Raw genomic sequence first — 16,968 nt, 5'->3', positions numbered from 1 at the left:
GAAAGGATATCCGACGACAACCGTAATACACGTGAGCTCTCTCAGGGTATCCATCAGAGAGAAGATATATATATGTCATTGCTTGGGCCAAGAGCAGACGGGTTATACAGAGTCAAGCTTTCCGATTGATCCCCGGAGGGATTAATTAGATGAATAACGATACCATTCTCCTCTGGGGGTCTTGGGCTGCGGCCTCACCGTTTTTTGATGGGCCATGCAGAAATAAGCATATTATTAGTGCAAGTATGTTTATATTCCGAAAAGATTTTTCACGCGCACAGCCTAAATTCCAAATTACGTCCAGAAAAGAAAGTTTGTGTAGTTGTAGGTTAAAAAATTATTCAAAATCCCGGTGGTAACGTTCTTCACTACATATACTAGATACATGTATTATATATATATCTTAAAAGTAGTTCTTTGTCTCGATATACTTGTAACTGATAGAAAACCTTCCTGGTGATGATGAGGAAGACTATATATATAGCTAAGGATTACCAAAATGCCGACCAGTAGACATTGCGAGGCCCGAGTGTTTTTACACTTAGTAACGTAGCTAGCTTGATTGACTAGATCCAAATATATATGGTATGCCCCTTCAGGCTGTTTTTCTCTGTCTTGATGGCGCTGTCGATGAATATATTGAAGCCGGCGGCATTTATTTCATTTATTCGGATTGCAATCGACTCAATCACAATATTTCTTACCCCATTAGTGTCCAGCTCCCTTAGCTTGATCAACGAATCATTGTTTTGTGACAGCAATATGTAAGTTTAATTTATGGTACAAATGTAACCTTATGAATCCAATAAGGTTCAAATAAGTATGTTTTAAGGATGAAATAAGGCTTAAAAAAGGATTTTGGTACTGATAAGGCTATTGTGAGCCTACGTTCTGGATAAGTCGATTGAATATGTAAGGCTCAAAATTGTATGCGTGTCGATGGTAAGTAAGGTAGTCACAAATTATTGTTTTTAGAAATGTCTTCATATTCATCTGCCATTAACAAATCCTGCGCCATTATACCTGCTAACCAGCTAGTCGCGTTTCCTAATATTTAAAAATCCATAAAATAAAAAAAAGAATAAAGTCTTAGGACATGAGCTATGCGTGCAACTATGCGAAAGTACAAAAGAAGATTAAAACACCGACCCATGCCAGTAAGTACATATGTGCGAATCAGAAGCAAATCAGAAACATGATTTCAATAATATTTGAAGATCAGGGCTTAATAGTTGGTAATCTCGACGATAACCGGGCCGGCAATGGTGTTGTCATCAGTAACTCCAGTGTTGGAGCTAGTTAAAATAACATAGCTCTGACCGTTAACACCCTTAGGGACGACGACAGCAAACTTGTCACCCACTTTCTGGGCCTTAACAAAGATCGGGCCCGTAACTGTCATGAAAGCAGCGTAAATGCAATCATGATCATACGTATGGGCGGAAGCATCACGGGCGGCAACAGTGGTGGCAGGAGTGGACAAATAAATGGTGCTCCCGGCTTTGACTTCAGGGTCGCCCTCGGCGGGCACAAAGGTCAGAATAGGGAAAGCCTTGAATGGAAGCATTGGCTGATCCGCGGGGCATTCGACGATGAACTGAACGGCGAGAGAAAACACTTGGTTGAAGCTCAGAGGAGTGTCGAATGGCTGAGGGAATGGTGCTTGCTTGTTTGCAGCACGTATGTACGAAGAATGACGGGCCTCTACGGTGAGGATTGAACCAGCGGCAGTCAGATAAGCTTTTTCCATGATTCTTGCGGCAGCACCTGTATCCATTATTAGCATTCAATAAACAAGCAATGAAAAAAGAGATCCAGAGCTGCATCTGACATACCAAGATAAGCACTGACACCAACACCCTCAAGAATACCGCTAACCATGACAAACTCCTCAACAGTCTCCCCGGGGAATTTGTATGCGCATGGTTTGACTGGGACTGCTCCTGCTGCGGTAAGACCCTTTTGGAGAAAGTCTACGTGGGTTGCTTCATCACTGCTGATGATAACCAGATTCTCATAAAACTCGCTAGTGAAGCCGGCGTCAATGAAGTTTTTCTTGGTGAACTTCTTGAGCCCCTCAGCGTAAAAGGCATTCTCGAGGTGCTCAAGTGTAAGGGCACTATGTTACAATTAGTATGAGAGCCCTGGTGATAAATTATAAAGAAATATTATGGTAGGGCAAGACAAACTAGTTGAGAATATCACCATCAGTGATGGGAGCTTGTCTGGCAGCGAGAGGAGCACCAGAAACGGCCTGAAACCCCATGGTAGCAGCGATAGTCATAACTGCAGTAGAGAACTTCATTTTGGTGTCTATAAAGAGTTTTTTTTTTAGATAAACTGAAGGGAACGAGTTCTGAGAGCTGGAAAGAGGATGAAAAAGATGGTGAGATGAGAGCACGAGTGATGATGTTCGTAGGACTGATGGGTAGTAAGGATGGAAGCTTGGAGAGGAGGATAGCTAGGGCTTATATACTTCTTCTTCGTTGACCAGATATGTGATTATAAAATCAAGTGATCTACGTTTACAGTTTCTTTCATTAAAACACATATGCCGCAGCCACGCGGTCCTCTATCGAGGTATTCCAAATTCCATGAGCTACAAATATTTATCCCTCATAAAATCACGCATGTCTTACATTGAATCTTGACTAATTTCCGCTGTAAACACACTAGCTTCGATATCCTTACTTGTCGATAATAGGACAACATACTGCATACATCATTGTCACCGGAGATATCGCTAGGCATGAAGTACAGATTTGGAACATTCCGCCCCCCCCCCCCCCCCCCCCATAACTGACTACCTATATGTACTAACAGAAGTGAATTCTACGAATTCCTAGCGGTAGATCTTGGGCCGTGCGCTCGCATATGATCCGAGCTATGTTACAGTTTACGTGAGTAAGCAATAAACGCTTGCATAGCCCATTAAAGACCCGCTAGTATGGAACATATGCATAGAAACACGAAATCATGAGAACCCCCAAAGCAGCACGCATACTCGTGCACTTCCAGAGCTTAAAAGGTTGTTGTCTTTGGGAATGAAACAACTACGTACATGCCAAGTTATATGATCTAAAGCATACCCTTACGTCAATATACTTATTTTATGCAGGTACAGGTTAAACTCCCAAATTAAAGTATAAACGCAGAGTTTGTGGTCCGTAGATCCTAGTATGGGTCCATGGATATAATAATTGAATAGAGAAGTAATCCGCGTGGACGTGCTTCTGGTGGGATTGTAGAGGGTCCTAGAGCAAAGATCACGCACGTATGGGCCGGGCTGGATAGAGAATGAAGATAGGGGGCCAGTAAGTGACATCCTTTTGCCCTGCGCTAACACATGATCTTCATTCGGTAGTTGAAGAAGTGAAACCCACTAAAAGGACCTTAAGCTTCCGCCCCGATCCCCCGTTAATCATAAACAAAGTTTATCTCAGACATGACGTTGGTAGATAAAGCTTGGCTATGAACCACACTACTTCCGGTAAAGGATGGGCCGTGCGACAACGCTAAAATACATTATTTGGAATTGATTTGTTAGTGTGCTCTGGTAAGACATGGAATCGGCGCGCTTCTCCTGGCTGAGCACCGATCTTGGGATGGATATTGATCGTGAGTTAAAATTAAGTTAGGGTTGGCTGTATCCACAACAAACTCCGGCGTAACGCAGCGCAGGTAAGATAATTTAGCTGGCAAAACACCATTGAGGTAAGGCCTTATAACGCTTATGGCAGTACTTGAATGTACTCTAACTACATGTACCGTTCAACCTTATCTAGCACTTGTACCCACGCAAACAGCACGGCCCGAGGTTTTGTAGCCATACTGTGTTGTTAGATCAAGGAGGTTGCAGTATAGTGGGGCTACACAATTAAATAACAAGTACATGTACTCGCCTACGTAAAGCAGCATGCAGGCACGGGCAATGATCTTCCGTGACTGGTCTGAGTGTATTCATAAGTCTCTGGCCTAGTTAATCCGACTGTATTTACATATCGAAGTTTATATTTTATTAGTAATACGATAGCTATAGCCACAGGGACTTCAAACTCCTATAAATTAATTCCATCTAAAATATAGGTACAATGTATTATACGTATACGGATAAAGGATATATAGATCAGGGAAGCGCGCGTGGATCTATATATATATACTAGGCAAGAACTTGAGAAGCATAGATTTGGAGGCTTCGCACTATCTGGTAGAGGCCGGGCGGGTGCCGGCGGGGGCCTCCAGATTCTCTATCCTTGACCAATTGAGTAAACTCTGGCCATGTGGAGTCAATCAATTCAGATCGCTATTATAATTGCACTGTAGATCTAAATTATATACATTGCATGTGAAGTACATATTGTTAATTAAATCAAGTATTACCGGTCCAGAAAAGTGATTGTAATATCCGAATTATCAAAATTCGTGTTACAGCTAGCTACAGTAGCAGGAACTAGTACTACATGTAGTACTTTAAGAAAATGGGTTAAGAATAATCAAAAAAAGAGATATGGTATTAGCTGCGCCTTAAAGCTAAGACCCGTGGTATATGTAAGATCTTTGATTATTTTATAATCAATTTCAGTGCATGTACGTACTTAATTAGTTTACAAATCCTTTTGATTTTTCTTCAGTACATACGTCTACTGATCATATCCACAACTACAACAAGACCTTTTGCCTGATCGGTATGTAGGGAGAACACGTATCAACGAATTTGCGATCGAATCAGCGGCACGGAATCATAATACGTGTCAAACATCTGATCATGTACTCGAGTACTCTATATGAAAAACTATTTAATAAACCTGACCTTTACTATACATACGTATTTGTGTATATACAGGCGTCATATAAATAGAGGGGCGCTTGCTAGCTAAGTGGCTCTGGTGCTATTATAATCTATATTCATTGTCATCATCATGTAGTGAAACCAGTCAGGCCAGGTCCCCAGTCCCCCTACCCAAACCCAGCCCCGACCCCATAAGCCTCTTGGTACATGTATCCAAAGCTTTAAAGCCGTGCTCGTCATCTGCGGATTCATCTCTGCGCATGCTGCTCATACTCACGCCAAGAAGTGACACGGATTATAGGTACAATATATATATACGTATGTATGTACTACCTCTGCAAAGTAACCACTACCGTTCACTATCTCAAACCCGTTTTTCGGAACCTTCACTAGGTCGAAAATACGTTCCGGAAACTACATGTACTTTACCTACAACTGAGGAAATGGAGGTTTTTATCGCTATTCTTCAGTTAGCCGGAATTATAGGTGCATGTACCCGAGCCGGTAGGTAAGAACTTTCGATGGTAACGGTCTGTACCTACAAATTGAGCCCCTTGCTTGCAGCCTTCATTTTCAAATTTTTCTTCGGTGCCCCAAGCACTCCCCTTTGCCATTTTCCGTTACTTGCTTTCAAGTAAAAGTACAAAAGGGAATTATCAGGTTGGAGTTTGTTAAAGGAGCGCAGCTAATTCCTTAATAGAATCGGGCCACTCCAGTTCTTTACATGGGGAAACCTATTTCAAGCGCACCTTCTCTTCTACATTCTTAAATACACCCTTAAAACAGTATGTTCTTGAAACTCTTCAACAGCAAACCTGCCAAACAGCTAAAATTCTAATACTCGTCTCCTCCACAACACTATGGCCCTAATTATGAATTTTTATTAACAAATTGTCATGGCCGTAATGCTGCATGCAATTAATGAATTAAAAAAAAAAGCTGTATTAACAAAAACAGGCATAGTTACAGAGATTATTGTTCAAATACCATATGAAATTTAACAGGTTATATCCGACTCATTTTACAAATACTTCATTATCCTTTAATCGTATACATGGTTGAGGGTTTTAAAGAAGAAAAGGCGGTAAATTAAACTTATGGTAAACTAGATCGACGTCCTTAGATCTGTAGAGTTAAACAACACACGTAATGCATTATATTACCAGGAATAAAAAAATACAAAAAAATAAAGGCTAATGTAGTAAGCTGCGGCGCTATATATAAGAAACATGAGTGCCAACGAGAGAAATATGCATATCTAATACCATAAACCATAGATGCAATGCGCCTTTAGACTTTCAATAAGAAATAAAATAAAAAGTTCAAACCAGGCCTAAACTCCCGTCTTTAACTCTGTTTCCACTCTTTGTGAACTATTCCTTTCCATCGCTTTGTTCATCAACAGTACGGACTGATGATTCACCTTATGTGCAAGAGCGTTTCTGATATCTTTCATGCTCCTGTTCTTCCAACTGTCGTATCCTCCGACTGAGTACGGTGACAGTGGCTTGTTATTTTCACTCTTAATCCAACTATCGCAATTTGGTGAAGGCATGGAAGTGAGTATATTCAAGTCCATCCTGAGTCCATCACAGTATCGGTCAAGATCAAGATCATTCACATCTGTACCAAACGGATTCTCAACCTCTAGGCCAATAGCCGCAATACCAAGGATGATATACGCAGCTACAAGGGTCCCTGGAATAGCAACCCATCCAAGTTTTGGGAACAGCTGGAACGGCAACATCAAGACATACAGCCACGTGATCTGTGAGATGGCGATTGAATACGCAAGCGGCAAAGGTGTCTGAAGGACCCTCTCGCAACCTCCATATGCATCCAGCATACTCAATTGGCTTCCGCTTACTTGCGAATGCCAACAGGAACTCACAAGCAATGTATTGCCGATGATGTGGTCGAGGTAAGACCCAATATGTGTCATGATCTCAAAAGGAAGATTCCCATGGTGTTTTCCTGCGCTTGCCGCTTTCTTCACCGCTTTCCGTGGGTTGCTTATGAGAAAGGTGATACCGAGAGAGGCACCCCATGTTTTGATCTTTCGGAAAACTTTATTATGCTTTGTTGGGCATGTGTCAGTGGAATTTGCCGCTTTAGCGTATGTGGAAATGTTATCGATTAAGGGCTTTAAATCCTCGTAATCGTATTCGACCTCGTAACGGAGCTTGTGCTTTACTGCTTGGGCAAAGGCGAGGATAAGATTGATTGCAGTCAATTTTGCGAGAAGGTCTTCCTTGCCTTCCTCGCCCGGGCGCTCCTTACCATGAACCCAAATTACACGGGCCATGTTGCGAGAATGGAGGATAAGTTGCTGCCAGAACCTTAAAGATGCATAAGTATCATTTCCCTCATAGCAATGCCAAGGTTTCTGGTGCTTACTTTCTTCCTTCTATATAGCGCTCATATGCTGTCGACGACCTGAATGACAGGGACAAACCAACGACAAAACCCAACACTGTAAGAAGCACAGAGTCGACCTGAAGCGAATATACCCTTTGACTAATTACTGTCACCACAGTAGACCAAATAAAGACAAAAGTCATCGGTAGAATCATCATTGGCATGATAGAGCCGTGCATCCTCATGAAACGCGGGTATTTCGAATGCCGCATTGGATCTATCGGGCCGGTCTACAGCTTTAGTCAGCACTCGCCGATATTTTAGAATTACGAAGGAAGTAACGTACAAAGTATTCATCCAAATCCATTGTCTTTTTAGTACTCTGGTGTATCAAACCACCCAATGGTCCTGTTATGGCTGGCTCGGGACCCTTGCCAGACATACTAGAGAAACCAGAGAAATTTCGTCTCTCATTGTTTCTAGCCGTCTCTTGGTCTGCCTCAGTTACAGAATTGGTATATGTCGTGGCCCCTAAGTTCGGCGGTGGAGTTTGACTGCTTAGTAGGCTGTGGTGGTCCATAGATAGTTCAGCAGAGGAGTTTGGTTTGTGTGGGATTAATCTTCTGAGTAGAAGAATGCACCGAAAATTTCAGTTAGCTGCGGAGAGTGCTGCAAAAAGGAGGATTAACTGGGTGGTGGGTTGTTGAGTATATATACCTACGTACACTTGGCTAACTATTAAACAAATTGAGACCAAGAGTAATATGCGAACTTTAGCTGTCCTGCGCTAGAAGCTGCCATGGGGAGCCTATCCTAGGCCTTGTTTCTCCACCATTGTTTTATCTGTCAAGGCGGATCAGCCCCACTCCCTGTCTAGGTGCTGGCAAAAGAAATTACTTTGCACGGTTAGGGTGTCTGCTCTAGCTCTCGCGACGTGGAGCCCAATAAACCCAGCCAGGCTGAAGGCTGCCACCATCCGCGGTTGTATGAGAGTGGTGAAAAAGAAAGAGAAATTTTTTTTCTTGTCTATCTTTACTATCCTGGCTTTACATGAAGTAGAAGCCTAGAAAGCCCTCAATCCACAGTCTTAGAGTTAGAGTACCCGAACAATCGGCGAAGATATATACACCCCGGCTCTTTACTAAACTAGAGGCCGTACTACTGATTTCATGATGTTTCCGAACATGACTGCTATTGCATACCATACAAAAAAGCACCAAATCCACATTTTTGTATGTTATGCAATATTGGTCGTGTTCGGAAACGCTATGAATAGACGAGTAAATAACAAGAGGGGAACTAAGTTGTTCAAAAAAGGGTTAAACTCTAATTGAACTCCAGCGTACAAGGATCTTAGCCCGATCTCGCGAAGTACGCTAACTTCACCCTCCCATGATCAACAACTCGAATTCGATAGCTAGATGCAAGCTACATGTACTCGTAGCTTTATAGCGTTTCCGAACACGACCAATATTGCATGACATACGAAAAAGCGCCAAATCCACCTTTTTGTATGTCATGCAATATTGGTCGTGTTCGGAAACGCTATAAAGCTACGGGTATATATTCTAGGCATGAATAGAGTATCTAAGGTATATCCCGATTTACTTCTTTGTTAATTCCTTTATCCCAAGCTATTTTACCCGCGTGATAGACGGAAGCTCATGCTCAGTCAATTGATTACCAATCTATATGCAGCCCTGCACGCGCTGGATAATCCGATGAGGCACCTAGAATGAGCCTAGGCCATCGCGCAAGCGCTGATGTCTGTATTGCCGCAGACGCACAGTATAAAACTCCACGTCGCTTTGCGGAGACACATAAGTACATGCACATTGGCTATGTTTTTCTGAGCTTACTTCTAAAACCCAAATTCATACAGCACCTAGGTGGGTGAATGATTAGATGCGAGACGAATCAAAAGCTTTTGATCAAAAAGCACTGTTTCTAAGTACCTAGAGTGGAATAGACTATCTGTGGCCTTGCTTCCTCTACAATAGGTACTCTATGTCATACATGCCAATCAATTCCGAGAAGCTGATAGATGATCATATGAAGCGGCTAAGAAGATAATGTTAATTCCATACGAGATCAAGAGGTTTATCTTAACAGCTCTAGGCAGCAGGACTAACACGATAGCACGAAAGGTCCCTCGTATTAACGATTTGGCACGTCTGAAAGAAGCAACAAAAGAAAAACACAGCCACTAGGAACAATGAAGGTGTTGATGCACGCCACGAACACTGCTCGATGTACTCTAGCCGCGGGTGGTGCATATGGACTCCCCCAGAACCTATTGGCGTATTAGGCTATTCCGAAATACTCTAGCTAAGCTGAGACAGAATCTTTACGTATCGAACATATCAACTGGTGGGGGAAATACTCGCGTGTAGGGGAAAGAACCAGAAAATGCAAAATGAGTATTTTGTATGGCAGATCAGCGCAACTCCATAGAAAAAGTCCCTACTCCGTCACGCGTTTTCTGGTTCTTTATGCTACACGCGAGTATCTTGAGCCCGGGGATGCCATGTTCAAATCTCATGTTAATTATCTACTGGTTTCTTTTGATCAACTTTCTGGTACATCTAACGGTCCAAATCCACTAGCACTGCAGTTCTCGAATCGAGCGAGTCATAGACACGCATTCGACCGATTTCGCTAAATAATCAAGTGAAATCTCTAGGCAGCTTTCTTTTTCTTTTTTTCTTTTTTTTTTTGGCTGACTTCCAATTCTGACAAGAGAAGAATGGTAAATACATTTATTCTCAATCAGATACTTCATCAAAGGCTCCACCAAGATCGGCTTCTGCTTACCTAGAATATACTTACATGTACCTATAGCTAGGGCACACCCATTCCCACACACCCCAGTACACCTTTTTCTTACGTATAAAATTGAATATCTCAGCCCCGATTCTGGCAAAGCTTGATGAATCTTTGCAATTTATGGAGCATTATTACCCGTCAAACAGCACTTTATTCTAGCGCTCGCGGATACCCTTGCCTGAGGCTTCCTTCACATCTTGCGTACCTACATTTACATACAAGTCTCGGCACTAAGGTACGAAGTACCAGTAATAATGTAGAGTAGCATGACCCCATTAAACTTGTAGATTAACTCTTAACCACGGAATTATTTGCTGAGTGAATATAGTCCTTTGAAAGATAATTCGCCTAATGCGCCGTTGGTGCAGGGGTAGCATAGTTGCCTTCCATTAAATTGTGAGCAACTGGGAAGGGTTCGAGTCCCTTACGGCGCACTTATTTTATTGAGCATTTTGTACCTAGAGTCACTGGTATGTACTGGATTAACGATTCTTCTAAGGGCCTTGCAGGGTGTTGACGGATTGCAGGCATGCAAAACTTGGCTTGGCTATCTCTTTTGTGGTTTGTTCGTGCCCGTCAATACCCCGTGAACGATAGTACATGATCAAGCTGAATTGAATCAATGACCGGGTAAGAAACCGGGACCCCGCATGTATGTTTCTGCTGAAACGCGGCGTGGCTGCATGGTACGGCACTCTACTACGCGGGTATGAGGGTTAGAACTAGAATATGCAATGAGGTTATTTGTATGGCAGAGCGGTGCCACTCCATACAAATAATCCCTGTCTCTTCACTTGCATATTCTAGTTCTTATTACTACACCTGAGTATAGGCGTCGGTTCGCGTGGGCCTCTCACTCCCTTTCATGGAAGAGAGTCCCCGAGTGACAGTTGTCGGGCTCCCCTTCATTCCGCGGTAACGCAAAGAGTCGCTACCAAATATGGTGGCGTTGTTGACGAAGAAGAAAAGGAAGAAAGTTTTTGTTTCAGCACTGACTATTGCCGGGTGGAAGGGCGAATAATGTTTGCCATACGACACAACTTCCATGTGGCCGGTGTTACGAATTCCAGGGCCCGTGCGATGGATGATATCTGATTCACGATATATCACTCGACTTCGCCATCCCAATGCAAATTTATATGTATTGATTGATTTAATTATAGTATCCCACACATGCATGAGTGCTAACTTTTGTTATTTCTGCCTCCATTGATGCGAACGGATATGTAAATCCCTCAATACATGTATTTAGCTACCAAATAAACGACTATCCAAATTCTCAATACTAAACCCTTACCACGGCAACGATCTAAGCATAGCAAGTGCTACGTCTAGTGACAGTAGAATCGTACTTGCAGTAAGTTCCGTCATTCCCAGCACCAGTCTTGACAGGCTCATCACCATCATCATTACCAGTGTAGCGCTGACAGATATCAGTGACCTCAGAGGTGCAGGTGCTGGAGATCGTGGCGGTATCTATCCAACCCCATCAGCCATTCTGCCTACAAGGGGGAAAACGGGGTCCAGAAGATAACTCACCGCCATAGTTGGTGTTGATCCCAGCAAGAGTACCTCCATCAACAGCAACAACACCAGAGGCGATAAAGGTGCGCTTGTACTGGGTCCCGCAGTTTCCGCACGAGCGGTAAAGCTTTCCAAAGTCCTCAACGAAGAAGTCCTTAACATTGACAGTACCACCACCATTGTGCTGGATAACTGCAAACTATCAGTCCCGTGTGAATGCACCGCAGGAAATGGGGCAATCGCCATACCTTTGTCGGAAGCGTGTCTGGCTCCACCACCAATGACGTACGAAGTACCAGAGGTCTGTTTAATGCTCAAGGCGTCTTCACAGACATCCTCCCACCACACGTTCTGAATTGTGCAAGGACCAAGGCAGTGAACACCCTCAGTTTGAGCAGATCCGATAATGACGTTCTTGAGAGTGGCTCCGCTCGAAAGGATAAAGACGGCATCGTCGTCACCACCCTCGCCCTCATTGCAACCATCTGGAGAAAGATTCATTCAGTTAAAACCCACCCTTTGATTTCTGAGCTGGACGCTACTCACTGTTTCTGTTGAAACGCTTCATGCCACCATCGTAGGTTCCAGAAACCGAGATCGGAGAAGAGAGTGTAGTAGAGCTTGCTGCGCTGGGGAAGACAGTGGTGGCAGCGGCAGAGACATATGTCACAAGACCGGCAACAGCAACAGAACTGGCAAGAAACTTCATATTGGGCAGAGACGAGTAGATATGATCGAGAAGACTTTGGTGGCAGTGAGTGGTGATGAGAGATTGAAACAGGTGGAAATCCCAAAGGCTTTATACAGGTCGATTCTAAACCCTGGAAACCATGAATAAGGTGTTGGTCTGGAGTTGATGGGTCTGCAATTCTCGGAAACCTTGAAGATAGTGACTACAGTTCACTTGATTCATCGATTCGCTCTCAATTATACCGAATAGTACACATACCGGACCGTACTGTCTACAATATCGGAGCATCGTGAGGTGTCCAGAGGTGGTCAGTGCTCGCAATTAATTGTGTAAGTACTGATGAGCATATTTCCTCTGGTATGGCTCCACTATCACCACCAACACCGCCATAAAGGCACGAAGTCACATATAGTTACCAATACTTCGGACATTTCCCCGCCTGTCCAAGCCACCCCAAGACCTTTTATGAGCACGTTTGTGGGGAATAAGCAGCCGGTGCAAGGATTCAATGATCTTTCCCCCCTGCAATACTTTATTTCAGAGCCGCCAAGTGTTGGCATCACCAGGGTCTACATACCTCATGCTGTGTATTTAGACTTTAAGGAGTGGGGGAGGCGGCGAGTGCAAAGTGGAGCTGTCATCTGCAGGGCGTCTTAACGGTCAACGGCCACAAAAGGTACCGAGTCCATAGTCCGCGTGTAACATTCGGTTATTTGAGATATCTAGAAGCATCAGCACCTAGTTAACACACCATATACTCAAGGCTCTTACGGGTGCGGTCCTGTCGGTGATTGCACCTAGTGCCCGAAGCATTACCCACTTCAACCAATATCATATGGCTCAAGGTCCCGGAATTTACGCAGTCATCGTTACTACTCCTTAATAGATGTGGTATATTCATAATGCAGTGGCGGGGGTATTGTTCTTTCATAAGGCTTGTCATTACAGCTGGCCATGAAGAGCTGTGTCTATTCATAGAATTCCAATAATCCGCAATATATGGTGCGCACCATCATAAAGGTGACAAGTCAGGTTTGGCGGGTGGAACAGGCTTGGCAGGAATTACCCAAATATTGTAGATAATAAATCGTTATTTTAGGGCAGAATAATTGACTAGCCTATGAATATTTAGAAAAAATTGGTTTTAAATTTTCTATATATTCTGAGCCTAGTCAAATATTCTTCCCTAAAATAACGATTTATTATCTACAATATTGGCCTGCATATTTGGAATGTTGTTGTCTACCTCCTGCCAAGCCTGTTCCATTCTGTGAATGCTTGGCGCATTTTACATACAAAAATCCGCAATTTCAAAAGCCTAAGGCTTTTTATCCAAGATAGATATTAAAAATCGAGAAAAATAGAACTAATATTTAGCTTTTGTACTAGAGTTCTATTTTTCTACATTTCTTTTAACATTTTTCGTTGAAAAGCCTTAGGCTTTTGAAATGTCGTCCCAATGTGTCACCTTTATCGTGGTGCGCACCATATCCACAAACACTCGACCCACAATACACAAATTTCCATCTTTATCTCCCTATATATGGTGAAAGAAGCGCCGTAGGAGTAGGATTTCAAGCTCTCCCACACCATCTCTGCCGAAGAGTTTCACAGTAATATATGGGCAGCAACGATGCCGCTAAGATAGACACCTTTTTTTCTGTTTGATGAAGAAAAATAAAAGGCGTGCCCAAGGGTTGACATACTATCCATACGGAGCTTCTTCCACCATATTTCATACCCTGCTCGAATTCTTGGAGTCAAATCATTTCCCCTATGGGTTAGTTTGATCTTATCCCAGGGAAACTCAAAGAAGCGACAACCTTATTTGAGTATTGAACAAGGTTTAGCAAACTTCCGATATGCCCGGTCAACTCTATAGACCAATAAAAAGCGACCAATATATTGGTGGAACCGGTACCCGGCCCTGTATGGCAGAAGTATTCCCGAAACACCACGCCCCAGTGATTCGGCATCAATAGTTCCGACTCCGAAAATGTGCTGTCGAAATGATGATTATTATTTGAAGCTTATAATTATAAGAGTGGATATAAAACGAGAATAGTCGGCCAGAATCGAGCGAGCGACGCACGGGCTCGCATACCAAACCGCCGAGATGGAGTGACTGACTATGACCGAAAGTCCGCAAGTACCTACCTACATCTAACTAGCATCAGCCTGAGAATTCTAGAACATCGATTAGTAATAAGGCTTTGTTGTCGATTCCCCACATCTGAGGTGCGTTGTGGTAGTTTAGTGTATCGAGATTCCAAGATTACCGTGAAACGGGAGCCCGGCCCGCCTAAAACTGTCGGGACAAATGGCCCAGGCATGCTTAATATAGTGCCGTATAGGTCACACAAACTTTAACTGATCAGCTGAAGGATAAGAACGACAACTACATAACCCCCGTGTTGCAGCAGATTTGATAGATTTTGTGCTGCAAACCGACTCGACTGATCTTCAGTTTCTGAAGTTCGAGGAGATAGCCAGCCCGGATAAACTCTGGTACGCACACTATGCTTTAAGACATTTTGCTTCGTGTGTCTTATTTTATCAACATACGCTTAAAGATTTGCTCTTCGAATTGAATAATCGTGAGGGGAAGGAGAATTTAAAGTAACATTTATCGTTGCCCTCTGACTGAATGTCTCTATTATGCTGACTAGACTTTGTCGCGAGCTCAAGATTGTTGGATTCATGAGCTACTGAGATCCATCATGCAGGGGTGTCAATATCCTAATAACCCAGAATATGGTTAGATGGGCAGTTGGTAAACTATCAAGCTGTCCTGAATGTTTCTACTCACTCTGAAAACAATTTGTGAGGTTGCTCATATTGACCTCTTATCTTGATAATGTTAGCCTCGGGCGCTGATGTAGGCGTATTGTATATGTATTTATCTTTCGCATGGATATAACGACGGAAGGTGAGATGGGGAAGGAGAAGACGGTGGTGGAGGTCAGCGTGGAGGTCAAGGTGGAGAGACAGAAGTGGCATCGGGCGGGGGAAACCCCACAGGGGAACATCAAAAGAAAATGAATATATGTGAAGTACCCAAGCATAAACGTGCTAAGCAGGTAAGTATTGCGAATTGAACTAGGTAAAGTACCTACCTACATGTGCTCACGTATAATTACAGCATGCATAAAACTCTAAAAGTACCGACTTTTTGAGCTGCTTGTTCCAGATACCGGGAACGAGTCGAGCGAGCCCAGGTCGGGCGCGTGGAGTTTGTACGACACGCCAAATGATTATGGTTAGTAGGGGTATGATTCCCCCTTAGACTGACTGCTTATCGGACCAGACTTCGCCAGATAGTGTGTCCCCCCGCAAAAAGGTTTGTATCCTTTTTGGTGTATTTGCCACCTGGACACTCGCCACTGTCCATAATGCCAAGCACATGGGCCCAAAGCGGTGACGCGGCAGGGTAATACGGCTGGGGCGCTTAAAACGAAAGGCTTGGGCCTTCTATCTCCATTACAACAACCCCGTTCAACGAACTCCACCGTCTACTTCACTTCAATTCACTACGTGTTGTTATTGCAACACTCCATTCCATTAACAATGGCTCAGCCTAATTTCCAAAATCTTTCAGCTGCGTTTGCAACTGCTTCCAACGAAATTGCCTTGCTGCCAAATTTGCCCGTTGTGAATCTTGCAGAACAAATACAACAGATTCACCAAATGTTGCAGGAGATGCAACAGGGACTACAAAATCTGCAACAGGGGCAACAAAATCTGCAACAGGGGCAACAGCAAATCCGGCAGGATATCTTACGCTCGTATGTTGAGGTACTCAACTGCTTGAGGACTAAGTAACTCATACCGAAGGGCTCAGCGATCGAAACAACTTTGCACGATTGATCAATTCCTCTGTCACTCGTGCCGACACACCACTGGAACCGTTGTACGATCTGGGTGGCCAGCTCATCCAAAACTTTCCTCAGACAAGCGAAGAAATCAAGACACTTAATGGCAAGTACCCCAAATTGCTGAAAACGATTTAATCTAACGGGTGGTAGGGGCAATGATTGACACTCTTCTTAATTCTTTGACCTTGCCTACCAACGGAGCGGTGGACACCCGCAGAAAGAGATTGATGAAGCATATTGGCTTGATTACGGTTTGATCAGTAGAGGTCAGGAGGAGCAAATCCCTTTATGTTACTCTTGCTGGTCTTGACTTGTTAGTAAGAGATAGGCTTCAATTGGCAACGGCACAAGTTGTTTCTGGGACAGTCGATGTCGAAAAGATCGATAAAAAAAAAGGGCATTGTTCTCGTGTACACAGGCGTTATTTCATGTCGTTAGGTATTACGATGGATACATGATTCGGAGAAGATGCTTGATGTGTCTTAGTCTTTCTCTACATGTGTTTGTATGCTCGGGGAGTTTTATGGTTTGCATTACGTTTAGAAGGGTACGGCGTTAGGTAGAAATAATTAGTTCTTATACTCCAATGTTCCATTCGGAGTCGAATTTAATTCAGAGTATGAGTCGGCAAAAAGGAAGTAAAGCTATCTTGAGCGGGGGGGCGGCAGCCTAATTGTACTAATTATCGTGAGATTTGTTTTATCGTGTTGACGTGACAGAGTCGGAGCGAATGGGATTGAGAGAGAGCGACCGTGAGGGAGTGGTTGTGGAGTCGCGATTAAGCGACGGTCTACGTGTTTGTATTTATAATTTATAATTTTCAATTGAGTGTTTATTCAGAGTATGATTTCTGGTCAAGCGGGGGGGGGCGGCAGCCTGTGTTGAGAGTTCTGTGAACTGATGTA

General features: G+C 43.4%; 6 protein-coding genes across 6 annotated transcripts; 1 reads left to right on the top strand and 5 right to left on the bottom strand.

Moving 5' to 3' along the window:
- Nucleotides 1–1,225: 1,225 nt before the first annotated feature.
- On the bottom strand, nt 1,226–2,305 carry LAJ45_02467 (uncharacterized protein; the record flags this gene model as incomplete). Its single annotated transcript, XM_046112058.1, has 3 exons — nt 1,226–1,767; nt 1,836–2,119; nt 2,190–2,305. 3 exons carry the CDS (start codon nt 2,303–2,305, stop codon nt 1,226–1,228), a joined length of 942 nt encoding a protein of 313 aa, XP_045974958.1.
- Nucleotides 2,306–6,122: 3,817 nt separating this feature from the next.
- LAJ45_02466 (uncharacterized protein) lies at nt 6,123–7,514 on the bottom strand (the record flags this gene model as incomplete). Its single annotated transcript, XM_046112057.1, has 3 exons — nt 6,123–7,128; nt 7,187–7,437; nt 7,494–7,514. 3 exons carry the CDS (start codon nt 7,512–7,514, stop codon nt 6,123–6,125), a joined length of 1,278 nt encoding a protein of 425 aa, XP_045974957.1.
- Nucleotides 7,515–11,282: 3,768 nt separating this feature from the next.
- On the bottom strand, nt 11,283–12,206 carry LAJ45_02465 (uncharacterized protein; the record flags this gene model as incomplete). The annotated part of the gene is made up of 4 exons (XM_046112056.1): nt 11,283–11,449; nt 11,513–11,689; nt 11,746–11,982; nt 12,044–12,206. The coding sequence occupies 4 exons, from the start codon at nt 12,204–12,206 to the stop codon at nt 11,283–11,285; spliced, it is 744 nt and encodes a 247-aa protein (XP_045974956.1).
- Nucleotides 12,207–12,590: 384 nt separating this feature from the next.
- LAJ45_02464 (uncharacterized protein) lies at nt 12,591–13,001 on the bottom strand (the record flags this gene model as incomplete). Its single annotated transcript, XM_046112055.1, has 4 exons — nt 12,591–12,710; nt 12,766–12,771; nt 12,869–12,910; nt 12,960–13,001. 4 exons carry the CDS (start codon nt 12,999–13,001, stop codon nt 12,591–12,593), a joined length of 210 nt encoding a protein of 69 aa, XP_045974955.1.
- A 1,892-nt stretch (nt 13,002–14,893) lies between these two features.
- LAJ45_02463 (uncharacterized protein) lies at nt 14,894–15,188 on the bottom strand (the record flags this gene model as incomplete). The annotated part of the gene is made up of 2 exons (XM_046112054.1): nt 14,894–14,927; nt 14,998–15,188. The coding sequence occupies 2 exons, from the start codon at nt 15,186–15,188 to the stop codon at nt 14,894–14,896; spliced, it is 225 nt and encodes a 74-aa protein (XP_045974954.1).
- A 567-nt stretch (nt 15,189–15,755) lies between these two features.
- Nucleotides 15,756–16,521, top strand: LAJ45_02462 (uncharacterized protein; the record flags this gene model as incomplete). The annotated part of the gene is made up of 5 exons (XM_046112053.1): nt 15,756–15,973; nt 16,030–16,166; nt 16,214–16,266; nt 16,328–16,329; nt 16,392–16,521. The coding sequence occupies 5 exons, from the start codon at nt 15,756–15,758 to the stop codon at nt 16,519–16,521; spliced, it is 540 nt and encodes a 179-aa protein (XP_045974953.1).
- Between the last annotated feature and the right edge of the window lie 447 nt (nt 16,522–16,968).

This window comes from Morchella importuna (genome assembly GCF_003444635.1).
Source record: "Morchella importuna strain M04M26 chromosome Unknown Morimp01GS004, whole genome shotgun sequence".
Taxonomy (NCBI): domain Eukaryota; kingdom Fungi; phylum Ascomycota; class Pezizomycetes; order Pezizales; family Morchellaceae; genus Morchella; species Morchella importuna.
The sequence above is the reverse complement of the archived record's forward strand: the minus strand, read 5'-3'. Positions and strand labels throughout refer to the sequence as shown.